The sequence below is a fragment of the Alexandromys fortis genome, unplaced genomic scaffold (assembly GCF_014885135.2).
Source record: "Alexandromys fortis isolate MF-2015 unplaced genomic scaffold, M_Fortis_MF-2015_v1.1 scaffold_22, whole genome shotgun sequence".
Classification (NCBI taxonomy): Eukaryota; Metazoa; Chordata; class Mammalia; order Rodentia; family Cricetidae; genus Alexandromys; species Alexandromys fortis.
This window is the reverse complement of record NW_026067900.1, coordinates 15,756,188-15,783,093: the sequence shown is the minus strand read 5'-3', so window position 1 is coordinate 15,783,093 and position 26,906 is coordinate 15,756,188. Positions and strand designations below refer to the sequence as shown.

The window sequence follows — 26,906 nt, the reverse complement described above, 5'->3', positions numbered from 1 at the left end:
TCCTTTGTTAATGTGTGTTACATTTTACTGGTGGTTGTCATTAATGTTTCATGTTCTAGACCTATTAAATACCAGTTTAGTAATCTAATTTGATGTAATCATAGGTAATATATATCTTACAATTTTTCCAAAACAAATTTATACGGGAAGTGGCTTTTTTCTTTACCTTTTTGTGAATCTTTAATATCTGGCTTAGACTATTAGTTTTTGTTGATTCTATTGTGAAATCATAAGTCATGTATGTGGCCTCTGGAATCTACTACCCCACACAGAAAATGGCAGGGAAAAGGCAACCAAAGTTAGTTGTGGTTTTCACCTGAGGAGTCATCATTGGTTCTCAGCATCTTTTGAGAGCATCTTACTTGAATGGTTATTTTCTATAATAGGACATATTTTATAACTTTGATAGGTAAATATAAAGTTGTGAGATAGTATATATTCTAATTTAATTCATTTTATGTTTTGAAAAAAATTACTAAAAGATGAAATATTGAAAAAGAGGTGCTGTGGGAATCCTTCAACCAATAGCCTTTAAGATACTGGCCCATTTTGGGTGTGGTCAAATGTACTATATATACAGATGTAAAAACGTGTGCAGCCCCTTGGCTGCTGGATTCGATTCCTGTTTTCCACTCATGCAGAGGACTGCTGATCTGTGAGTCTACCCCTAATAAAGCTACCTTTATTATAGTCAATTCTGAGCTAGCATGGGACTATTTTATTATAATCGACAACAGACATGTTTCAAATACTGATAAAAGTTAATCAGGTGTGTGGAGTTCTTAATGTGGTCCATCTTTTTATAGTAGATAGCTTATTTTACTGTTGAAACTTATTTGATGCAACAGTTAGAATTTTGTCTCACGTGCCCCCCCCCCCCTCGAAAGTTTTTTGGTAAATTAAAATTTTAGCATGATGGAGGCGTGGTGGTGCACACTTTTAATCCCAGCACTTGAGAGGCAGAGGCAGGCTCTTATTTTGAGGCCAACATGGTCTATATAGTGAGTTCCAGAACAGCTGGAACTATGGAGATAAACCCTATTTCGAAAAACAACAAAAGTTAGCATAGATGGTATATTAAATATCTTTTAGCTTTTTATAATGAGAATCTAAAAAGACTAATTGTTTTTAACTTTGCATTTTATTATAATAGTTTCAGAACATTGACTTTATGGTTTTTTTTTTAATCTTTTTGCTGCTTTAAGGTTTTAAAAATCCCTATTTTTAATCTGCACCTCCAGACTGCTGCTAGGGTTATAGTTACCACCAGGCCTATAGTATCTGAGATTAAAAAAAAAAAAAACCCAGAACATTATGCACCCTCGGCTACCCCTGCCCCAAAACTGTGTGTTTATCAGTGTGTAGTATTGGCACTGGCTAGCATGTTAATTTACAGAACTACGTTTAGTTTACATGAATTTATAGCAACTTTTTCTTCCTCAGTGTACTGGATGATAGGGTTACTTTGTTATGTGAATTAAGTGGTTTAACAAAATCTGAACATTCTCTTGGAGTGTAAACAGTGCTGACTAGCCTAAACAGTGTAATTTTTGAAAATCTTTTTACTTAACATTACATAGCAAATATTTTTGTTTGTTTGGACATAATAGGTTCCTATGTCTTTTTTTGACATAATAGGTGAAGTATTATAGACATCTTGCACCTGATCACTTGCTGCAAATCTGTCATCGACTAGGACCTCTTCTTGAGCAAGAAATTCCTCAGAGTGTTCCTGGAGTTCAAACTTTATTAGGAGCTGGGAGACAGTCCTTGTTACGTACAAATAAAAGTATGAATTTCTTTTTTCAATTTAGACATTCTTTTTCTCAATTTTATATTTTATTTTTGTATTTATAAAATGTATGTTTTGATAGGCTGCAAGCATGTGGTATGGAAAGGATCTGCTTTGGCTGCACTACATTGTGGAAGGCCACCAGAGTCTCCAGTTAACTATGGTAGCCCACCTAGCATTGGTGAGTTGAGTTTACTCATATCATGTTGTGATGTCCTCTAGGTAAAAGACTAATGAAAATAAAGTTTTTAGTTACTGTGATGTCACAGAGCTTTATATTATGCATATCAACATTCAAAGATGAGAAACTTCTCAGATTACGTAAGTAAATAACTTTAATAATGGTCATAATGTACAATTATAAATTATAGGCATTGTTTCTTATGAAGATTGGGCATCTCAGTGTTTTATTTTTTTCCTCAAACTTCCTTACTAGAAGTTACATTATGTTCATTTAATTAGTATTATAATTCCAGTTCATTGTAATCTTAGTAAACAACTAGTTTGGTTTTTTTTTTTAATAAGCATTACATATTTTAATCTAAAGTTTCAAAGAGAACGAATTTGCAAATAAGTTTTCCTCTTGAATTGCTTTTTAGACACAGGCCATCGCCTCCATTCTAACTAGACGTTCTAGACATAGCCTATCACTTGTGAATTTATAGAACGTTCTCAGGTATAGACTTCTTGATCTGTCTTATACTTTTCTCTCTTCCAGTATATTGTCTAGTATTATAATCTTAGCTTTATGACTTTATCTTTACTCTTCCAAAAACAGTAATAAAAAGGTAAATCATGACATTTTAGAGATTTATTTCATCTACCGTTATGTCAGCCCCTGGCTATTAGAGTCTTCTGCTTGTTCTAGCTTCTTTTCTCACATGCCCGCTCCTGCCTGATGTTTTTTAGTGGGGCTGAAAAATTCTTAGTATTTTAAAATAATGTCCACTTCATTATTTTTCCTTTCTAGAGCTTCAGTTAATCAAATAAAAGATTTTTTTTTTAGTCTGTTGTTCTCTTTTCTGTTTACAATTTTTTCTTTCTGTTATGCATTCTGGATCATTTCATTTTACCTGTTTTTTATAAGTACCCTGATATTTGTATGTTATATAATCATAGTTGGCTCTGTTTTTTTTTTTAATCTTTTATTGGTAAGATTTATCACCATTTTAGTATTAGTCTAAGATTAAAAATAATTCTATAAAATATGCTATACTGCTTTTTCTTATTCCTTTTTTCCCTTCAGTTCATACTTTATCCCTCTATGCGTAATCCTCACTTAGCACCCCTCACCTCAGCATATTCATCCCAGTCTGCTTTCTCAGTAGCTGTTCTCCTTCCACAACTCATTTTCTTGTGCTTTCTTCATCGTAGCTTTTGCTTAACAGTTTCACAGTTTGTGAATAGTTGTTTTAAGCATCTATTTTCTTTACATTTTATATTGCCCTTTGCTTCTTAATTTATCTGTCTTTAAATATACTTCTCATTTCCATTTGACATAATGCTAACTTAAAATTCTTTTCACTTTTCTATCCTCTGGAAACATTGTAAAAACTTTGTAAAAGGGGCATTGCCCCTCCAAGGTCATTTTTTCCTTTCTTTTTTTTTCTTTCATAAAATAGGATAACTTTTAAAGCTTTCGAAGATGTGTTTGCATTATACCAAAGTTCTTTTTAAATTTTTATTTCAAGTTACAGTTGACAAAACAAAGGAGTACATTTTTGAAAAATGCACAATTTCCATGGGGATTTTAGTACTTACAAAGTTGTGCTTTTATTTCTTAAGTAAATAATTGATCACATTTATTTTTAAGTTATATATGAGATTAAAAATTCTCCCATCCCATGATGACAAGCAACTTACTATGAATTCAGATGCACTCACAACTCCTTTCAGTTCTCTCTGAGTTTGGTGTTGTGTTTTCATCTTTGTAAATGAAACAGTTTGTCATCTTTTCATTAGGTCTTTGATTTTTTTTCAATTTCTTCAAAAATCCTTTGAATTTAATATTTGAACATTTTCTGGAAAAATTTTTGGAAATTGGATAATTCATAGTCAGGCTGAGTAGATCTTATATAGATAGATATTAGTGCTTTATTCAGTTCCTCCAGTAAGACTCAATGAAATAAAATAGTCTCCTGTTATAGGAGGAGTGGGCCTGCTTCTCATCCCAGCCACCTGGCTAACTTAACCCCCAAAATAATCACACAGAAATTGTATTAATTAAATCACTGCCTGACCCATTAGTTCTAGCCTCTTATTGGCTCTCACATCTTGATTAACCCATTTCTATTAAACCTGTGTGTCACCACGTGACTGGCTTACCGGCAAGATTCTAACCTACGTCCGTCTCAGGCAGGTATGGCACCTGCCTGTCTGCCCTTCTTTCCAGCATTCAGTTCTGTCTACTCCGCCTACCTAATTTCTTCCCTATCAAAAGGCCAAGGCAGTTTCTTTATTCAACCAATGAAAGCAACACATAGACAGAAGGACCTCCTACACCAGTCTCCCACAAAATAATTTACTTTTATTACATATATGCTTTGATTGCTTAGGGACAGCAAGTGTAAATAAAGGTTAGTGTAAAATAGCTTTGAGTTTGCAGAACAAGTGGTGTCATTTGCATATCATAGCAGCTCTGTAACGAGACCCCTTTTAGAGCACTCCTGCATTGCTGGTGGGAGTGCAAGCTGGAATAACCCCTTTGGATATCAGCGTGGCAATTTCTTAAAAAATTAGGAAACAACCTTCTTCGACCCAGGAATACCACTTTTGGGTTATATCCAAAAGATGTTCAACTGTGCCACAAGTACATGTGCTCAGCTATGTTCATAGCAGCATTGTTTGTCATAACCAGAACCTGGAAACAACCTAAATGCCCCTCTACTGAAGAATGGATAAGGAAAATGTGGTACATTTACACAATGGAGTACTACACAGCAGAAAAAATAATGACATCTTGAAATCTGCAGGCAAATGTATGGAGCTAGAAAACATCATTTTGTGTGACGTAACCCATACCCACAAAGACAATTATCATATGTACTCACTCTTATGTGCCTTCTAAACATAAAGCAAAGAAAACGAGCCTACAAATCACAATCCCAGAGAACCTAGACAACAATGAGGACTCTAAGAGAGACATACATGACGGATCTAATCTACATGGGAAGTAGAAAAAGACAAGATCTCCTTGGGAGGGGAAGATCTATTTGGTAGAGGGTTGAAGGGGAGGGGAGAAGTAGGGAAGGGAGCAGAGAAGAAATGTAGAGCTCAATAAAAGTCAATAAAAAAAGAGACCCCTTTTATTAATGAAGAAACCGAATTGTAGACTTGGTAACAAATCTAGTGTGTTCCCTGGTTGCTTTGATTTGCAGCTTCTGCATTTAGCTTCATATAATTATTATATAGCACCCTTTACTTCCGTGAAATAACTTATGCTTTAACATACCAGCTGTGTTCATGTATTATTTGAGTATAGCAATTGTTGGAAGTGTGCCTTAGTATAGGGACTGTAGAAATAATGAATTGTGGCTATTCCCTCAAGTTTATGTAGTGTCAGATAAGTACTTGAATTTGAAATCAGGGACTCAGTTTCCTAAGAAAATTATAGGAATCTTCATGTGTTAGACTTAGAACTGAGGATGATTTTGAACTTGAGATTCTCCTCCCTTTACCTCTTGAGAGCTGAGATGGTAGGTGTGTACCTTACCACACCTTTTCTCACGTAAGAACTCTACCAACTAAGCTACATTCCTAACCCCAAATTTTGTAGTTTGAATAATTGGATTTGTTTTACTTAATTAACTTTTGCTGTTAGTTACATCCTTTCCAGTTTCGTTTTCATTGCTGCCACAATAAATTATCTTAAAGCAAAACTTACATTATTCTGTGCATTTCTCACTGAAGACTTGAATGTATTTTCACTGGAATTTAGTTAAAATGCATCTGCCACATGTTCTTTGCCCTTTTGTATTTTGTGTGCTAATCATCCTAGACTTACTTTGGGGCTTTTTCTCTTTTTTTCTTTTTCTTGAGATTCTCATTGTGCATTTCAGGCTGACTTTGCAGAGTTAGAATTACAAGTCTCTACCACCTTGTCTAGCTCTGTAACTGACTTCTTGAAATTTTTATTGCATTTATTTTGTTTGTGAGCGGTGTGCGCATGCATGTACTACACATGTGTATGGAGGTCAGAGAACAACTTGTGAGGATTGATTTTTTTTTTTTTTTTCTTTTCATTTTCCCCACCATGTTGGTCCTAGGGATTGAACTCCAGGTAATTTGGCTTGTCAGCAAATCCCAACCCTTTTCCTGTCTCCACTTTTAATGTTCTTTAAGGCCCCAGGGTGCATGCTGTGCTCTCAACTTGGGACTATATTCCCCTCCTGTCAACATATTTTGTCTATTTTCAGTTTTTAGATTTCTAGATAAAGTTACTTCAACTCCCCCTTCCCCATATGTTTGGAACCTTTACTATATGTTCCAAAATTTCTTGATAACACTTACCATTGTTTGTACCAGGCACTTTCTTTTGGGTCACCAATCAGCTCCCTAATTGTGACATTGAGATGACTTACTAGGCTTTTTTTCTGGCTAGCTCTTTTAACTTAAAGTAACCTGTTTATCTACCTTTTGCCTAAGGGCTTTTTATTTTTTATTTCCCTGCTTCTTGTGTTTGGATGACTGGCAGCTGCTTGCTTTCTGACCCTGGGTGTGTCCCCCCTTTCTTTCGTCATTCTTTTCTCCTTTCCTTGCATTCTTCTCTAGCCTAGGTTTCTTCTCCTAGTTATTCTCTCTGCCTTCCAGCCCTGCCTATCTCTACTGCATAACTATTGTCTGTTTAGCTTTTTATTAGACCAGTCAAGCACCTCAAGATACCTTAGGCAGGCAAGGTGAAACAAATGCAGCACACTTTTATATAATTAACACACATCCTTGCATTGTTAAGCAAATGCAGCATAAACAAATATAACACATCTTTGCCCAATTAAAATAATATTCTACAACAATCTTATAAATTCTTATTTTCTTTCTTCCTTGCTAAGCTCAATCTCCACAAGTGTAAGTACCATGTCTTCTTTGTTAACATCCTATTGCCTAAACTTGGCTCAATGAGTTCTGTAAATGTTAGTTGGCTCAAAGTTAAATAACTGAGATGTTTGACATAGAAAAAACTATATAACATTTTAAGGGTAGACATCTAAGTTTGATCCCCAGCACTAACAAAAAACTAATTTTAATTTTTTTCTGAGACAGGGTCTCTCTGTGTAGCCTTGCATGTCCTGGAACTCATACTGTACACCAGGCTGGCCTCAAACTTAGAGATCTGCCTGTCTCTGCCTCCCAAGAACTGTGATTAAAGGTGTCCCTCACCATACTTGGCCAAAAACTATGCTTAAAATTTAAAAGTACTCGTTTACTGTAGTATTTTCTAGTTGAAGTAGCATCAGATTGATTTCTAGTAAAGAAAAGGGGAAATAAATACCATCTCTAGGAATAATAATAGTCATTCTTTTCTTTTTCATGTTATCTCCTGTTTATTTGGCTCATGTAACTTTTTGAATAATTCCTGGGATTATCATTTCTTTCTGCCTGAAATTTCACCTGCTTTGCTTCTTTTTGGACCTTGTTCATCTCCTAAAGTATTTACTAAATCTGTTTTTCTGTTTTTTTTTTTTTTTTTTTTTAAAGTAAAACAACTGAACACCAAAACTGAACATGGGAGGATTTTTAGCTCCTAATTATACCAGTCCTTTTATTTACATTAGTAAAATAAGGAGAAAAACTTTCATGGTTATTCTGTTGCCCAAGAGATTATTTCTATCTTCTATTTCCCATTACCTCTCTTAATTATTATTATTAACCTGATTATGAGATTGTCCATTTAATACTGTAATCATCATCTTTGGCTGAAGTTGGAGCTGTTCATTATGTAATTTGTCTTGCTCTGCTCTAGGTGGTGCTGTAGAAATGAACCAAATCATGTTGAAATATTTTCCATATGTTATCTGGCCTTCAAATTGAGATTTTTAGTTTGTCATTTTCTGTACATGTCTTTATTAAAAGTATCAGAATAATTTTCATGCTTCTAAAGTGCATTAGATTTTCCCTTTTAAATCCTAAATAAAATAGAACTTAGCTGTCTTTGATCTATCTTTTACTTTAAAGTACAGTGAATTTGTGTGTGTGGGGGCATTCCTGTGTAAATGTATGTATGTGCAGGTACAAATCCATGCATACACATGTGGAGGCAGAAGTGTATCACATGTCATTCTCTGTTGCTCTTCATCTCAGCTCTTGAATCAGGTCTCATCAAGTCTCTTGGATATCACTGTCTCTTCCTCTTCAAGCGCTGAGGCCATAAATGATGTCTGGCTTTTATGTGGATGCCCTGGTCCAAACTCAGACCCTTATGTATGCCTAGCAAACATTTTACTTTCTGAGCCAACCCCTCAGTGAGAGATTTCAAACTTAAAACCAAATGTAGTCGCAGTTTCTTTTGGGTTGCCATTCCGCAAATAATGACATGGAAACTTATTAATTATAAAACTTGGCTGTTAGCTTAAGCTTGTTTCTAGCTAGTTATTATAACTTAAACTGTTTCTATTAGTGTAAGTTCTGCCACATGGCTTTTTATTCTCCATTCTGTAAGTCCAACTTGCTCTGTGTGTCTTGCTGGTATCTCCCCAGCACCTAGGTTTATCTCCTGAGTTCCTTCCTCTCTCTGCAGAAATCCCGCCTAACTTCTCCTACCTAGCTGTTGGCCACTCAGCTCTTTAGTAGGCTAATCAGAATAAAACAGTGAGCATTTTCACACAGTGCGATCAAATATCCCACAACAACCAAAGTTGAGGGCCTGTTATGCTTATCTTCTGGCTTACAAATCAGAATATGAGATGATGATATTTTTTTTGTTGTTGATTTTGCTTTTTGAGGTGTTGTCTTCTGATGGAGTCCTATGCTAGCTTTATGCTTGCACTCTTTCTACCTTAATCTCCTTTATGCTTGAGTTACAGATGTGTTCCATTGTGCCTACCAATATGTAAATTCTTTATATCATTTTTAGTCCATATAAAATTGGCAGTGGGCAATTTCTGTAGCATAATATATCTTCATATTATTTTATCCTTATTTTTAATGCTTTTGGGGATTAAATTTCTTGAATCTTAAATATTTTCTATTAAACTTTGGGTATAAGTTAATCTTTTTAGATATTATAGAAAGAATAGGAGAAAGCTTGGAAAATAGAGAAAAGCTTTTGAAAAGAAATGAGTGTAATTGGTTATGTGCTATTTTGGTATATTTTTTTTGGTCTTTTCCTACTATTGATGTAAGCAACATGGAGTATACTCTAGCATTATGGTGTTGGGATCATTACAATTTACTTCCAGTTTTCTTTCTGTTGAGGTATATAGTTTCTTATGGTAAAGATAAGAATATATACACAGTGCTTTGAATAGTTTCTAGAATGTAGGATAGTACTCAGTAAATGTTACCCATTATGAGCCATTATTTCCAGATACATTGCATTGACATTTCTCAGCATTCTTGAACTTCATATGCTAATATTTAACTTTTAAAAAATACAATTATTTTTGTTTATGGGTACATCTGTGCTGCAGTGCTCCCATGAAGGTCAGAGGGCAACTAGTAGTCAGTTCTCTCATTCCTGGGGATCAAACTCCAAAAGCTTTGGGGCAAGTGATTTTAACCATTGTATCATCTTTTGGGCCTAGTTTTTAATGCTATTGAAGTCCTTCTATCATGATCCTCTCTAGCTGTAATGACTGGAAGTTGATAGCTTTCTTCTTCAGTGATTTTTTTTTCCCAACATATTTGATGTATAGTTTTTAGTGTCATGCCTTAGAGATTTATAACTGGTGTTTTGTTTTTTTTTTACTGCCACTGTCATACATCTTTTATATTAGAAGCCTTTTATGGTCCTTTGAAATAACATTTTGAGTAAATTAATATGCCATATTAAATACTTGATACCATGCAGTATATTTGTGTGATAGGAATCCTGAAGTCACTGTTATCCTGTAAGGACAAGTATTTGTTTAGCATGAACTTAGGATCATAGAGGAATTGTTCTCTGAATGTTTGATGAATACAGAACTATTTCACTAAAATTGAAGATGGACATGATAATTTGGGATTTTTAGCTCTATGCTCTAATTAAAGTTTAGTTTCATAGATTTCCAAAGTCTTTAATACAGATATTGATTGTAAGCCTTATTTATATTCAGAAAGCCTTTTTTGACATAATTACGATTAAAATGAAACCTAGTTACAGATTATTCACAGTTCATTCTTTTTGTTTTAATTTAGGAACCATTTAGGTGTATTATTATAAATCCTACTTATGTAAATATTTTACTTAGTTAAACTCAAAACACTCATCTGTGAATGTTTGTAAACCATGGTCGTAGAATTAAATTAGACAAAATAGTAAAATAAAATTAATATACATTATTTGAAACAACCTTCTGTGAAAATGCCCCAGTGTTACTTATCTGAGTTCGTATTTTGTATTAAAGAAAAAAAAAAGACTTGGGTTGCTCAAATTGTGCCGAGATACTTTCTGTATTTTGCCTCTTCATTGTCTTCTCTTCTAATTGTTCTTTTACAGAAATTGTTTTTCTGGGTTTGGAATCTGCAGCAGTGTATCTTCTTGAATTCTTTAGGTTGATAGACAGGCTTTGCTTTCGTAAATTTGTAGTTCTGGGGACCTCCGGTTCTAATGTTAATGAGGAAACAACTTTCCTACATGAGATTAGGTAGTATATCAAATGTTATATTCATCTTAAAGAGCTTTTAAAAATTATAGTTAATTTTGATCTTTGAGCTTGGGTACTTTATTTTTTACTTGAATGCTTGTACATTACTTCGCAAAAGGAGAAAAAGTCTAAGATTTGAGAGGGAAACAGTATTTATTTGTTGATTTTTTTTTTCCATAAGTATTTATGTATTTTTTTTACTGTCATTGAAAATGTAGTTACCAGGCAGGCGGTGGTGGTTCACCTATTAAAAAAAAAAAGTTACTAAGATTGTAGATGCTTGTCTGTGACAGCTGTTTGTGTGCTTGTGCATGTGCATATACGTATGCTTTTTCCTACCTTAAGTGAACTTGGTAAAACTAATGCCTGTATAATAAATTAAACTGGGGTAACGTTGCTGAAGTTTATCTAAAATCACCTGCGTTGAAGATTTGATCCAGCTATAAGAACTTGATAATGAAAGATGTCAGTTTATGAGCAAATGATTCTAAATTGAGACTTGCAATATTTTTACTTAATTTCTTCAAAATTAGTTAATCAAGATTGAAATAGTTTAAAATAGACTAATGAAAAATACCCAGAAATATTAAAATGCCATTAATTGTAAAACTAAAATGCTTAGTAATGGCATAGATTAGCCTACCATAATTGTTAATCACAGTTTAAATAGAAAAAAGGAGAATTATTAAAATTTAAAGGCTAGATACAGTGGTTAGTTATTTAGGGGAGTATAAGTGTTTAAAAGTTATCTTAACCACTGTTCTGTTGCTATGAAGAGCCACTGTGACCAAGAGGGTTTAGTCCATTATCATCTTGGTGGTGAGCATGGTGCCATGCAGGCAGGCATGGTGCTGGAGAAGCAGTTGAGAGCTATATCCTCATCTGCAGTCAGAGAGAGACAGTGGCACTTCCTCCAAGGCCACACCTCCTAAGCCTTTTAATCCCTTCAAGAGTTTCAATCCCTGGTGATTTAGCATTAAAATGAGTCTCTGGAGCTCATTCTCATGCAAACCACCATATTCCATTTTCTGGCCCCCATATGCTTGTGGCTACATCATAATGCAAAATATATTTAATAGTCCAGCTTCAAAAATCTTCATAATTTTTCATAGTTTCAATACTCTTTAAACATCCAGAGTCTCTTTTGAGACTCAAGGCTGTCTCTTAACTGTATCCCCCTGTAAATCAAAATAAATAAATAAATAAATAAATAAATAAATAAATAAATACCATACTTCCAGTATATAATGGCACAGAATAACATTACCATTCCAAAAGAGAGGAAAGGGGGCATAATGAGGAAATACTGTACCAAAGCAAGACAGAAAACCAGCAAATTCTGCATCTTCATGTCTGATGGCAAAGTGCTCTTCAGATTTCCAACTGTTTTCAGCTTTATTAACTTCATACTTGTCTCTTGGACTGGTTTCACACCTGGTCTGTATCCTCAGCAGGTATCCCTTGCTTCTGGCATCTCCAAGTGAAAGACCCTACAGACCCCTCCTCAAAACCCGCAGCTAGCATGCTCCCGGGGGTGGGGGGGGGTGAGGGGGAACACCCTGTTTGCTTGAAAAATTCTCAGATCAGCAGCCAGCCTGCTCTCATAAGAACATTCCATTTGCTTAGGAGAGCAGGATGTCTACGAGATAGGATGACTGCAAGGCAGGATATCAATAAGATAGGACATCAGCAAAGCAGGCTATCTATAAGATAGGAACAGGATGACTTTTGCTGACACCCATGCTGAGCCCCTGCCTCATTCCGATAACCACGCTTTTGCTTCTGTAAACTTGCTTTTTGCTCTTCCCTATAAAAAACCCGCCCTCCAGTCAGCAGGCGCACAAGTCCTCCAAAAGGACTTAATGAGAGGTAGGAAGGGAGTGGGTAAGGATGGGAGGGAGAGGTTAGAGAAACTGCAAGGAACAGAGGAAGGGGAAACTACAATGAGGATATATTGTGTGAGAAAAGAGTATTTTCAATAAAAGGAAAAAAAGGAACCTGCTTAACATTTCTTTTGTCAGATTTGAATATAAATACTGCATAGGTTTTAAAGTAACTATTTTTGAACAAAACTTGTATAATTTATGAAATCACTTTGAGTGGGGGTTTTGCATTGTACTTTTTTGCATTATGTTTTATTTTCTAAATTGACTATACACCAATATTGTGACTAGAGAAATAATTCAGTTCTTGAAATAGCCGGAAGAACAAAGTGATTTGTTTGCGAAAGTTTTGCGTTCTGGTACAGAAATTAATGGGTTTAACTACAGCTTGATACTTTGCATGCACAGGTATTTTGCATACACAAGTATTTTGTATAATGTGGGCTTTTCACCTATGAGAGTCAAAGCGATTGATATTTCAGTAGCTAATTTCCAAAAAAATTTTTTTTCAGAGTGAGGTTAGATATTTATTTAGTGGTTATGAAAGGGAGGGGAGAAGGGGAGGGGGAGGAGAGACGGAAGCTGGAAGCTACCTCTCCGAGAGACAGAAAAGAGCCAAAATTTTATTTCATTACTGATTTATTTTTAGAAAATTGAGTAAATATAATTTTGTTATGCTCTTTTCTATTTAGTAGAGTAGTTGAAATACAAAGCAGTGTTTGGATATTGAAAATATCGTTTTATTTATTAGATACAGAGACCCTCCGTTTTTATTTTTTCTTAAACCTAGTTATTTTATTACTATGTTACTTATTTGTTAATTCACCAAATACATGTTGATCTAAAAATAGCCAGGTTTTAGACTTAAGTACAAAACAAACAAAATATATTATTTATGGAGTTACGTTGTATGTATGTTATGGGAAGAGCCAGGAAATAAATATGCTATATACAAATGTGATTTTATCTGTAAATGAGTTTTTTATTAAGTAAATACATAACTACATAAAGGGTATCAAGGGTTACCAGTGGTGGGAGTGGATTGTGATTTTCATCAGGCAAATCAGTTTTAGTTTCATAGAAAGGTGACAGACATTTGAGGAAATGTTAAAAGAACAAACAAACACCCCCTTCCTACCTCCCACCCCCACTGGGCATGGTAGGCAGAAGGTACAACTAGTGCAAACACCCTATATTAGAAGCATGTTTGATGTGTTGGAAGAACGGAGCAGGTAATTAGTACCTGAAGCTGACAAAGTAGAGAGAAGTAATAAATGAATGCAGACAGGTAGTGGACTATTTCTTAGGGTAGTTTCCTGTTGATGTGATAAAATACCCTGTCAAAATCAGGTTAACAGGGAAAAGGTTTATTTGGCTCACAATTACAGGTTACAGTACTTTATTAGGAGGGAAATCAAGACATCAGGAACTGGAAATAGCTAGTTATATTGGATTCGTAGTCTAAAGCTGAGAACAACGAATTCATTCATGCATGCCAGTGCTCAGCTTTCCCTTGCAGTTTTATATAGTCAGGGATCCCCTGCTCAGGAAATGATTCCACCCACAATTACGATGTGTTTCCACACATTAATTGATCAAGACAGTCTCAGACATTCTCAGAGGTTAGCCTTACTATGGACAGTCCCCTAGATGTGTGCCCTGGAGACCTGCTTCCTTCTTGTCATGTTGACAGTTAATAGTAACCATCATATGAGACAAGTTTATGTACAACCTGGGTAGGTCTCTATTAAAGGAAGTGAAAATACTGTAGGTTTGAATAGAAAAGGTGTGGTAAGCATGAGACGTGAAGTTGGGAAACATTTGAAATTCACTAGTCTGCCTAAAGGGATATCTTTTTGTCTTGGGATGATAAGAAAGAATTCCCAAGGGGGAATGATTTAGTGTTATTTGGTAGAATTTAGAAATATTTCATTTTTTCATAATTAGGAAGATAAATATACTTTTTGACCAAACTTATATTTCCACTTAAAATTAGAACTATAAGTAACCTCATAAAGGAACAGCTGCTTTTTATCCCCTTATATCTGTTTAGCCATGTTCATTTAAAACATTGAGGTTGTATTCTAGTGAAATTTTAAAATTTTTGTAATTTGAGACATTTCTTTTTTACTCAATATAATTAGCCTATTATTAGAATATGAATAATTGCCATTTACTTTTCCCCCATGAAACTAAGTTACATTAAACAACGTTATATATCTTATTAACCAAGATTCACCTATATTCCTTTTTGTTTAAAAGGCTCTGCATTTGCTTGTGAATGAAATACAAGGTAATTTTTATTTTTCGGTGAAATAGATCTAGAAGGATAGATAGATGTTATAGTAATGGTATAATAAAAAAAGTGAAGTCATTGAGTCCTAAATTATCTTTTAATTTGTAAAAGTAACCTATTTTGATACAGTTGTCTTTTTCCAAATTTGACCGCAATTGTATTTTAATGTTCTTTCCTCTTTAATTCTTATAGTTACAGTTTGAATCACCAACCCAATTACCTGATAATCTCTATATATGATTTCCTTACCATGTCACATCCTTAGTGCTGTTGCTAGGGTCATAACTTACTTGAAAGCATAATGTTTTCTACTGCAGGATAGAATGCTAACTAATTAATTACTTGTTAACTGTCACTAAGTGTAGTTAAAGATAGTTTCTTGTGTTTCTAGAATTTTTTTGCAGACGTCACTGTTTCAGTCATGTGGGTTTTTTATTTTTTTCCAGTTGACTCATATTTAATTATAGTTATCTTGAAAATTGACTAAAGCCCCATTTTTAGGCACTAACACTTTTTCATGTATAAATATTTTATCAATAATTATTATCAACTTTGAGTTTTTAAAAAGTTACAACTAAAAATTTTGATACATACTATTGCTAGTCATTGTGAAATAATAGTTTTGATATTTTAATTGTCTTTAACAGTTGTATCTTTATACCTGAACAGTGTTAAATATTCTTATATAGTTTGAGGTTCTAAGCATTTTGTAAGTTTTTGGATAGAGGAATTAAAGTACATCTTGATAAAACTGTCATCATTGGGGTTGCATGTCACGGTTATTTTCTTGGGGTACAAACAGGTGAGTCTGACATGTCAGTGGTCTGTGGTATTTGAATAATATGGTTTTATTTTGCTCCTGAAGGATAGTTGATAACTGGTTTTGTGTCCACAGAATAAAATTGGAGCCAAGCATTATATGGTTTAATACCAGGTTATTTCTGTGTATAAGGAATACATGTCAGAGACTCAACCATCATGGAAACTACTGACTGTTCTGTAACTGTAAATTACTGTATAACCTGTTTAAACTTAACTAAGTTAATTCACAGCTCTCAGATGACTTGTAAATGTTTTTAGGTGTTAGATTATTGAATAACATTTGTAGGCTAACAGTAGGCATTTGTTGTATTCAAATACATGATTTTATACTGATAGAATATTAAGTGTAATTTAATTTTTCTTTGAAATAGTGTTACTTTAAAACCCGTGAGGCATGCAGTTTTGTTAGCGTTTCAACAGGACTCACACAAATGTGTGACCCAAAATTGTATGTGGAAAAACTACCAAGATTCTTTACAATATACCTGAGATACCTTTGTTTTGTAAGCTGTAGGGTATAATTGCTAGACTCTTAGTTTGGGTTAAATAGCTTATTGTGTGTGTGTTCATGTACATGTGTGAGAATATATATAGTATGTTTGTATACATAAATGACACATACTGCTTTTAAGAAATTTTCTGGTTAAGTGCAAGTGAGAAACTGAAGTGATAACTAGCCAATATAGCTGGCATATGCTTTGGGTGAAATCAGCCGCTTTCTGTTAAAAATAAAAATTAGCCTAGATTTATTGGGTATACCTTCTCTGTACTTAAGTTATGTATAGGAAGTAAATACAGTAGTTATTAGGTTAGGTTTTTATTATGGTGGAGTCAGTGTAGAAGACAGCAGATCAGCTTCAGTCAGCTCTTGACGTCAAGATCCCCAAGTGACTTCTGTTTTCACTCATGGAAAGGTTTGTTCTAAATCATTCTGGGAGACAGAATATTTGAGTATTATTCATTGATGAATAAAAATCACTGGAGTCCAGATTTAACTGCTTTTGTATAGTAACCTTACTTCATAGCTTTAAAAGGTGTGTGTGTGTGTGAATGTATGTGTATGTGTGTTGTATTGCACACACACACATATAGAATGCTTTCTTTTTAAAGAATTCTGGCCAAAGGGAAAAAAAAAAGTTTGAGTTTTAATCTAGCTTTGTGTCTTATATTGTGACTTTGGATATAGTCATTTGACTTTTTTTTTTTTTTAAGATCAGAATAAAGAGCAACTATATTGTTTTTATTGTTTATTTGAGGACTTTAAACTAAGAGCCATATAGAAAGCACTTTTTGAAAATCAGCATTTGATAAATGAAATGACTTCTAGAAATCTGAATTTAAGAAACGCAGTTTCTTTCTGGAGTACATTTATATTCCCCGTTTTCTTGGTAGCGGATACTCTGTTTTCAAGGAAGCTGAATGGGAAATACAGACTTGAGCGACTTGTTCCAACTGCAGTATATCAGCATATGAAGATGCATAAACGAATTCTTGGACACTTATCATCGGTGTACTGTGTAACTTTTGATCGAACTGGCAGGCGGATATTTACTGTAAGTCACCTTTAAAGTCTTATCTTTTCTGATAGATAAAATTGAAGAAACATTGCCTAAATGAGAACTTGAAGTAAAAATTTTGATTTTTTTATCTTTTAATGGGAATCTGGAAATTTGGGTAATTTTTAAAAGCATGCTCTAAGAAGCTCTAAGAAGTTTTTATTTAAATTCAAACTTTTTCCAAGTTCAGAAGTTCCTAAAGTATAATCACAGTTACACATATGTGGTTCACTTATGTATTTCTCAGTATTCATCACATAGGCTGATGGTGGGGCTTTTATAAAAGGTTATGTCATATTTTTAAGACCCTGGGCAAATTGTAGGAAAGCATTAATCTGCAGAGAACCAGTTGCTAACATGAGGACGTTCTCTTTAAATGGTGATAGGAATTCTGAGTATATGAGATACTCTTTGCTTGGGATTTTGATTCCTCACACCTGATTCTCTAATAGCCATGGTTTTAAAGAGGCACTGGGAGTCGTTCCGTTCCTTCTAGTGTGCTATGGGGAAAAGGAGTGGAGCATTTCTGCTCTGAGGGAGAAAAAACATTTTGGAAGCATTTCAACTTACTTTTTCAAGTGCCATAACTATTCAGTAAGGATAATATTTGTCTTACTACTATGGTTGTACTTATTAAACATTATCCTGTGGGCTGAAAGTGTGCATTCACACAGTCCTTAATTGTCTTTGAATCAAGAAACTTCAAATAGAAATTCCCATTTTTGACTTTGGGGAATTGCTGCTAACTTTAAAGATTTGTTTTATTTTATATGCATATGAATGTTTTGCCTGCACAATATATGGGTTCACCTGGTGCCCATGGAGTTCAGAAGAGGGCATCAGATTTCCTGGAAATGGAGTTAACAGATGGTTGTGAGCTTCCATGTAGGTGTGGGAATGAAGCCTAAGTCTTCTACAGAAATAACACAGACTCCTCACTACTGAGCCATCTCTCCAGCTGCTAATTTTAGTAAAACTAACAATTATTATAGATTTTTTTGTTTTTCTTTCAGTAAATTTGAATTTAAATTGAGAACTACCTATTCAGTTATCTATAAAACAGCTAAAGTAAAGAATCTGAAATAATTTTCTTCTTTTAGACCATTGGGCATTTTTGTACTTCACTCCCACTGTCAATATTTCGTACTTTCACCTTCTATCACCTCCATTGGTTTTATGAAGGAAAAATAAAAATTTCTAAACTTCCATATAGATCGTTAAATTCATGAAGAGCAGTTATCTGTGTTTACTTTATGCTTGTTATATCCACATTAGTAGTTGACTTTTAAATTGTAACTGAATATCAGTCAACCTAGCTGTTTATTTATTATGTTAATGTTTAGTTTTCAAAACATAAATCATGGCATTTCTAATATATGAAGCAATTCCTTCAAGAGTAGTAATAAACTGAAACAACAAAGTATTATGTTGGTTTTATACTTTGGTGATTATGAAACATTTACATCATTGTCACTTTAATTATTAAAAACAAAAATCATAGATTTTTCTATTTTTGATGTTAGTAAAGTACCTTACAGGAGTTTTAAGAAAAATATGGATTGTAAATATCAAATTTATGCAGGATTATCTGATTTGATAGGAATTTGATGCATAATCTCTTGGAATGATTTGAAGGAAACAACGAAATAATGTATTTGTTCCTATTTTCTGAGCTTAATAAAATTTTCAGCACAGCATTTGAGAGTATTTTGAACCAAGGGATAGTCAGATTAACTACCTTTGGCTCAATCTAGCCTACCCTTGTTCTTTTTTTTTTTTTTTTTTTTTTTTTTTTTTTTTTTTTTTTTTTTTTTTTTTTTTTTTTTTTTTATTTTATTGAGAATAAGAAAAAAAAGTTTCCGCCTCCTCCCAGCCTCCCATTTCCCTCCCCCTCCCCCAATCTTCTCCCCCTCCCCCCTCTCTTCTCCCCCTCCCACCTTGTTCTTATAAATACTTTGTTTTTATAAAATAAACAAACAGTTGCTTATATACTGAATGTAGTCACTGTTGAACACAAAATCACTTTTTACATAGTTTCTTACAGGATTATATGGCCTGCAGAGTTGAAATTATTTATTATCTGGCCTTTTAAGAAAATGTACATCTCAGGGCATTTAATTTGGGGAAGAAGAAACTTTTCTGGTTGTTTCTTTAGTTGAAGGCATACACAAAAGGGAAGAAAAGTAACATTAATGTTTATATGATCTTACCTAGACTTAAAAGATATTTTTAAGAATGAGATACAATTTATTAGTTGTGCTAACTCTCAGTTTTCATTCATATGGTGATTTGTAGTTATATATTTTGAAATAGTACCTTGGAGTAAAATGCTAATAGAACCTGTTTTTTGTTTTTTAAAGTTTATCCTGTGTGTGCGTGCGTGCGTGCGTGCGTGTGTGTGTGTGCTGCCCGTGTGCTCGTTCACTCACATTAGTTTATGTGCAGGTGCCTGCAGAGACCATGTTTCAGATCTTTTGGAACTAGAATTAAAGGCAGGTATAAGCAGCTTTATATGGGTGATAGGAACTAACAGGGTTTTTCAGTATATGCTCTTGACCTCTGAGCCATCTATTAGTGGTGAGTCCTGTTTTTTCAATTTACTTTTAGCTTTGTATTATTACTTCAATGGGTGGGTAACAGGCCACATTTATAACTACACGTATTTACTTTGTAAAGTCAAAATGATAATGGGTATTTTCTCATTCAGCTTTCTAAGCATTCAACATAATGAACTGACTGGAACTTTACAGTTTGGTCTTGAAAATTGAAGAGGGCTAGGTAAAGCATGTGACAGTAGTTCATGACAAATAGAAAATTGAGGTCTTAATACATTGTCATAATTTATTGAAATAATAATTCGGTAAAGGGCTAATCAGTATTTTCTTTAAGTACATTGGGTATTCTGAAACTTTCAGTTTTATTTCTAAGTTGCTAGTTCAGATATATTGAAGGCTTTACCAAGGGACTATTTCTTTTGAGCCTTCTACAAAGGCCCAACTATAGACAGGTTTAATCCTGTCCTTAAAAGCATCAGGTTTGCTATCAGAGTGCTCTAGTCACAGCCCTACCACCTCTTAAGAAAAAGAGGGGAATGGATAACAGTAGCACCATTAAGCTTTAGCTATTGCTGTTAATTTCTAGACAGACTTAAGCAAACATTATCTATTTTTACTGTCTTAAATGCTTGTGTGATGTTAGAGTTTGAACTCAGTGACTAGGCCACTGAGCTATGTTCCAACCTGCAGCTAATCTCTTGTTCATAAATGCTATGAAAAGTTCTACAGGAAATCCTTGTAATTGGTAAGTGAAATTTTCTTTTAGGAAACAATTATTTGTGCTAACTTACTTTAGTCATTAATATTGTCTTAGAATATTTTTTAAAAGGAAGGAGGTAGCATAATTGTGAGTTAATATACAAGTTAAAATTTACTTTCTAATGCTTAATTTTGTAATCTTTTTACTTGGTTTCAGAATCACTGCCTGAAATTATGTTTATGAAAGGAAAACAGAGTTGATGAATTCTCAGGACTTATTCAATAATACAAACGTTTATTGAGCATATAAAAGACAGTAATCACAGCTTGGTGCAGTGATGCATGCTTTTAATCCCAGTATTCCAGAGGAGGCAGAATCAGGTCTGGCTGTATGTAGAGAGTTCAGACCAGCCAGGCACATATAGTGTCCGGGGGAGGGGGGGGCTTTCAGAAATGTAAAATGTATTTTTTTATTGAGATTAAGGCAAAGGAATGTAAAATACTACATTTACTAAGAGGTTATAATAAAGAATATGGGTTGATGTATTTAATGAATTTGAGTCTTTTTTTAACCAATTACGATTCTAAGAATTGGAGATATAAAACTTGAAGACACCTGTTTACAAATAGTAAATGGACAGTAATGATACCATATGATACAAACTTTCTGATATAATGTATTTGATTAGGTCCTTGATTCAACCTTACTGTAGAAAATGGTAAGCTCATTTGCTGGAGAAGTAACACTTTAGCTGAATTTACTGGATATTACAGAGTTAGAGAAAGGAATTTACACACACTGAGAAACTATAATATATAATTTTGCAATATTAGATATAGCACAGAATTGATAATGGCTTATCATTGAGCATGAACTAGAAATGCTGATGGAACAAACGCACCAGGTTCCTGTATGACCTGCTAAAGAGTAAGTTTTCTGAATGCAAGAGAGAGCAGGTGATTAAATTTAAAGTATATATTGCATTTCTGTAGGAGTTAAGATAGAGTTCTTAAGAACTCCTACAGAAATCAGACTGGTCCGAAATTCACCATCTTTCTGCTTCATGTTAGCCAAAATGCTGGGATTGTTGATGTATGCTTCTGTTTATAGATCCTGTTATGATATATGGATTAAAGCAATAGTGATGTTGGGGTGGTGTAAACTGAAAAGGTTCTGGCAGTGATCCATAAAACAAAGCAGAGCTTGAACAGTTACAAGGAAATAAGAATAAGATTAGCACATTGAAAATGAGATTTAAAAGACTGGCATACGCCTGCGTGTGAACGAGGACAAGTATGAGAGAATATATATTTAACTTGTTTAATAGGAAGTCATTTCATTTACTGTGTCAGGCTTTTAAGCAGAAATGTCTGCTAAGTAGGACATGCTGCTCTTGTGTCTGAGAGGCCTATGTGGGAAGTCAAGTACACATTCTTAACAGTAGTGGGAACAAGAATGAGATCTAGCCTACAAGATTCAGCTGAAAAATCATTTATATAAAAAATAACATTACAACTGAAGAAAGCTTAATTTTCAACTTTTAAAACTGACAGGAGACATAATAATTGGCATGGGCTATTGCTTCTGATTCTGGGGGTGGATAGTAGGTAGGCAGAGAAGGATGTCATAGAAGCCAAGAGGTGAGGTTTTCATGAAAGACACAAGAATAAGGCAAAATAAGACTGAAGGTATCCTATGAGTTTGCCAAAGTTGTTAATTATTGCCTTGATCTAAATGTTTGTGGGCCCCACCCCAAACTGCCATTTCAAAAGTATCTTAAAACCAAATCCCTATTAAAAGATAGACCTTTTGTTCATGGTTAGGTCGCGACTTCATGAGTTGGCTGGTTTCCTTAGAAAGAGGCCCAAGGGGACTTCTTTGCCTCTTGGGCAATGTCTGTTAGAAGTTGCCACTTAGGAAGTAGATATAGAGCTTTTTACTAGAAACTGACTCTCTTAGTCTCTGGGTCTTAGATTTACCTGCCTCTAGAACTCTGAGCATTTAAGTGGCTGTTTATAAATTACCCACCCCAAGGTATTGTTAACAGTAGCTCCAGTTTATTAAGACAAAAAATAACTTTGACAGATGCTAGGTGTCTCCACTTCTGTTTTAGTTACATTGTTATTTTCCCTATGCATCAAATGCAGACCTTTATTTTTACTGTTCAAAACATTTCTACTACCTACTTACTACCTTTGCTAGGGATAGGATTGTTTTCTCAAACCATTCATGTGGTTAATTTCTTTATTAGCAGGTTGAGGTTGAAGATCTTGACATAATCTTGTATTATGCCCCAAAAGGTACCAATTGTTTAAGAGGAAAAATTGGAGGTGAGAAAAATAGTAACAAACACGACCAAAGTAACTTTATTAGTTGTAGGATATGTTGACACTGTACATTTTGAGAAGTGTTCTAATGAGGAAAATGTAGCCTTTGCAAAAGGCAACATCAGCTGGATCTGGTCAAAAAGACACATTCTGCAGAACTGGGTTCTGAGACATTGTAAAGACCATGTTATAAACTTCTGAGGACATAAATAAGAAGGAATTACAGGTAGGGGAGCCTGAAGAAATGTGACATTTAAGTGTAATGTGTGTATGAAGTCCAGTGCAAAAGAAGAAAACAGTATATTATGAGCAGGGCTGACAGGCTGAATGGATCCTGATTATTAAAGATAGTGTTATTTATAAATAATAAAGATAGTATTTATATTAGCTAGCTTCCTTATTTCAGAGATTGGCCAGTTTAGGAGGAAGTGGTGTATCAGGTCTGCAACCTACTCTTAAAAGAGTTCAGAAAAAATCTGTCTCTCTCTCTTTCTCTAAGTAATTGTGACTTTTTTCCCCTTTTAAAGTAAGGGAAAGATTTACAGGTTTATGGTTTAATTTTAAGGTCAGCTGAGCAAAATTGCTCTGCTCCCAAATGTATATAATTTTCTACATGTATAAACATGAGTTTTATCACTTCTCTATTATATTGGATATTTTCATTTAATATTTCACTTCCTTGTCACGTAAAAAATTTATTTGTGTATGTGTGATGTGAGTATATGTGTCCATGTATGTTCGAGTACTCGTGCACAGAAGCTAGAGACTGCTGGTATCCTCTACTACTCTTAGCCTGTTCTTTTAAGTGGAGGTCATCTCTCTCTGAACCTGGGCCTCTTACTTCTCTGATAGGCTAGAATCCAGCAAGTTCCGTGTTCTTGTTGTCAATCCCCTTTGAAGCTGGAGATACGGGCACTTGCAGAACATGTGAACTCAGGAAGCACTCTTAACCCCAAGTCATCTCCCCAGCCCCTATACTTGCCACTTCTAATTCTCTAGCTCTTTGTTTTATAACCGCAACTGTAATGGACTTTGGAAAAGATTGTTTACTTACTAGGCAAGAGTATTTACTGAATAAGCCATATGAAAAATAACTATAAAGTTCTAAAAGGTTTCCTTTTATAAACAAGTAACTACCTTAATTACATTGAAACTTGCTTCAAGAAAGTAAAATTTGTGAATACAGATTTTTGACTGTGTTTTGTTTTCTACATTAGATTTATGTGGTTTGTAGCTTTGTGTTAAAGCTTAATGAAATTTTTAAGTAGAATATACAGCATTTGTTTTCTGAAGTTTGAGGAAAATCAGAAACTCTATTGCATTACAAAATAGAAACCATGTCAAACCTGTAGCAGTTTCCTTCCTTCAAAAGTTTCTTAACTTTGTTCACATTTTTGGTCTGTCCTTTTGTTCCTTTTTCTTTTCCAGGAAATAATATTCATGTGCTTGTTTCTATTATTTGTGTTTGTTGAGGTTGGTTACACAATTTTTTTCTGATTTGCTTTAAAAATTGTTCTCAGTACTCCTTTATACATATTTTAAATTCATTTTCTTTTAAAATTTCTTAGTATGAAAGTAATGAGTTTCAGTATGACATTTTCATGAATATGTGTCATGTTCAAATTTGTCACCCTCCTCTACTATCCTTACCCATGTTCCTGTCATTTGGCTTGCTCCCTTACTTGGAAACACCTTCCTGTATAGTCCCTTCATTGCTTTCATTTCCCAAATATCTATTACCTATTACTCTGACTTCCCCTACCTTTTATTTAGAGATAAAGGAAGGAATCCTGTAGAGAAATGGGCGAGTAAAGTTAAATATAAAAAGAGGAAAGGATAATAGCAAGGGTAGAAGAATGTTTTGGGGAGAAACAAGAGATTGTAGTAAGGAATGGGCCGCTTGTTGGTTCCCAGCCGCTTAGCCCCGAAATACACAGAAACTGTATTAATTAAGTAACTGCTTGGCCCATTAGCTCTACCTTCTTATTGGCTAATTCTTACAAATTAATTTAACACATTTCTAGTATCTGTATATTGCCAGATGCCTATGGTTTACCCGGTAGAGTTCCCAGTGTCTGTTTTGCATGGCTTCTCTAACTCACCTTTCTCCTCCCATGTTATGCTATAGGCCAAGCCAGTTTATTCATTAACCAATAAAAGCAACACGTAGACAGAAGGACCTCCCACACCAACAGATTGTATATTTTTTTAAGTTAAAATGAAACAAAACAATTCCCAATAATAGACTGAAAAGAAAAAATACTACTTAGTAATGAAAATAGTATAAGTAAAATCAGGTGGTATATGAAGAGGAACTAAAACAAAAGCTTTTAAAAATATTTTAAAACACCACGAAACAGAAATACATCTAAAAGTGTAATAAGTACACTTCTTTTTTAACCAGAAAAAAAGATGTGGCTGTGCTTGATGTCACAAACCTTTAATCCCAGCACTCAGGAGTCAGGGCCCAGGTGGATCTTTCTGTGAGCTCTAGGTGAGCCTGGTCAGGGTTGTAAGAGATTGTTTTTTTTTTTTTTTTTTTTTTTTTTTGGTTGTTGTTTTTTATTTGAGCAGGTTCTTCTTGGGTTCTCTGATTTGAGATGGCCAGTTATCTAATATGAAGGTAAAGAGTGTCAATTGAGCTAGTGGACTCTTGTATTTCCTATGGTTTGGACTGGTGCTGTATCTGTATTAGACAGCTATCTAATGTCCACCTTACTGTCTCTATCTTGGTAGCTCTCCTTCTTTACCTACCAGGGACATTTTCTGACAACACTGAGCTTTGCAGTCTTAAAGACTGACCTGGTTCTCTCACCCTCCGCACACTCCCCAGATCATCACTGCTGGTGTGGCTATTGTTTTATCTGGTAGATATATTTTCCAAGCCTATCAGGACTGTAGAAAGGGACCAGGCCCTGAGGCAGATCTGTCTTCATGCTTTTCAAAGAACTCCTGAGTGTTATTCATCTTCATGCAGTATGTTTGCTCTGTAACAGTTAGTTATAGATGCATGGCTGCAAAGGTCAATCTGCTTGTTGTCCTCAGTAGCGTGGTTGTAGAGGTTAAATCTCTCAAGCTCTAGAGTTTTCTCGATTGGTGTTGTTAGCCACCAAGGGCAGGATCTCTCTGATGAGGTAACCTCCTGTCCTTTATCTAGGCTCCTGCTACCTGATCTTTACAACAGCTTTCCTAAACCTTTCCTCATTCAGTGGCTGAAGTAGGCCAAATTATGACTTCCCAAACCTGATCTCAAGCTCTTACTGTAGCTTAGTTTTTAGTGATAGTCTCTCCCTCAAGATGATACCCAGTTGCTGCCCATCACATTGAGTGAAACATTAGATTTCTACCCACTAGAGGAATTACTTACTATATCTCACCAAAACCATCATTTGAGTTGGCTGTGAGGATAGGGCTTTAGACTCTTGAGAATAGAGTCTAGTCTTTCTTGTTCTGATTCTCCTTCACATGCATGTATCTTTCCTACATATATCTTAAATATATATGCCTTGTTGATACTGAACCTTTTCACCATTTATATAACATTGTTCTTGTTTAATACCTAATATGATTTTAACATTTTCCTCTTGTTAGTCTTACTCTTTGATTTACTGTTAACTCAGTATCATTTGGTGTTGCAGTTAGGCTTAAGAAAAGAAAACTTGTTTAAATTCTGATCAACAATTTGATCTGTTTAAAGAATAATTTTTAGTCAGTTTTCAACTTACCTTTCACAGTTATGTAAAACACGTGTGTAAGGTATCGAAGCTTTACCTCAGCAGTGATGCACTTTTCTTGCACTGGCTTTAATCCCTGGTGAGCAACAGTAAATAAATGGAATACATTTATAGTGCATTTATGTATCTATGCTTTCATTTTGGTCTGTAATTTTTTTTTTACAGCATATCAGTGTTTCTGCTTGCTTGTATGTATGTGTCCAGGTGTGTACCATGGAGGTCAGAAGGTGTCATAGTCCTTAGAACTTGAATTAGAGACAGTATGAGCCACCATATGGACCTGCTCCTCTACAAGAGTAGCAAGTACACTTAAGTGCTGAGGCATCTCTCCAGCCTACCATGCTTTGTTTTTGTTTTTTTTTCCAGATAGGGTTTCATGTAGTCTGAGCTGGCCTCAAACTTAGTATGTAGCCAGAGATGACCTTGAGCTCATCTTCTGTTTTTCACGTGTTGAGATT

At 34.5% G+C, this 26,906-nt stretch overlaps 1 protein-coding gene across 2 annotated transcripts in view; it reads left to right on the top strand.

Moving 5' to 3' along the window:
- Window positions 1–26,906, top strand: part of Phip (pleckstrin homology domain interacting protein) — a 119,631-nt gene that overhangs the window by 14,178 nt on the left and 78,547 nt on the right. For both annotated transcript variants that reach the window (XM_050125019.1, XM_050125010.1), the window contains exons 5-7: window positions 1,639–1,789; window positions 1,875–1,973; window positions 16,969–17,129. In XM_050125019.1, the coding sequence (XP_049980976.1) occupies window positions 1,639–1,789; window positions 1,875–1,973; window positions 16,969–17,129 (411 nt within the window). The remainder of the gene's footprint in view (window positions 1–1,638; window positions 1,790–1,874; window positions 1,974–16,968; window positions 17,130–26,906) is intronic.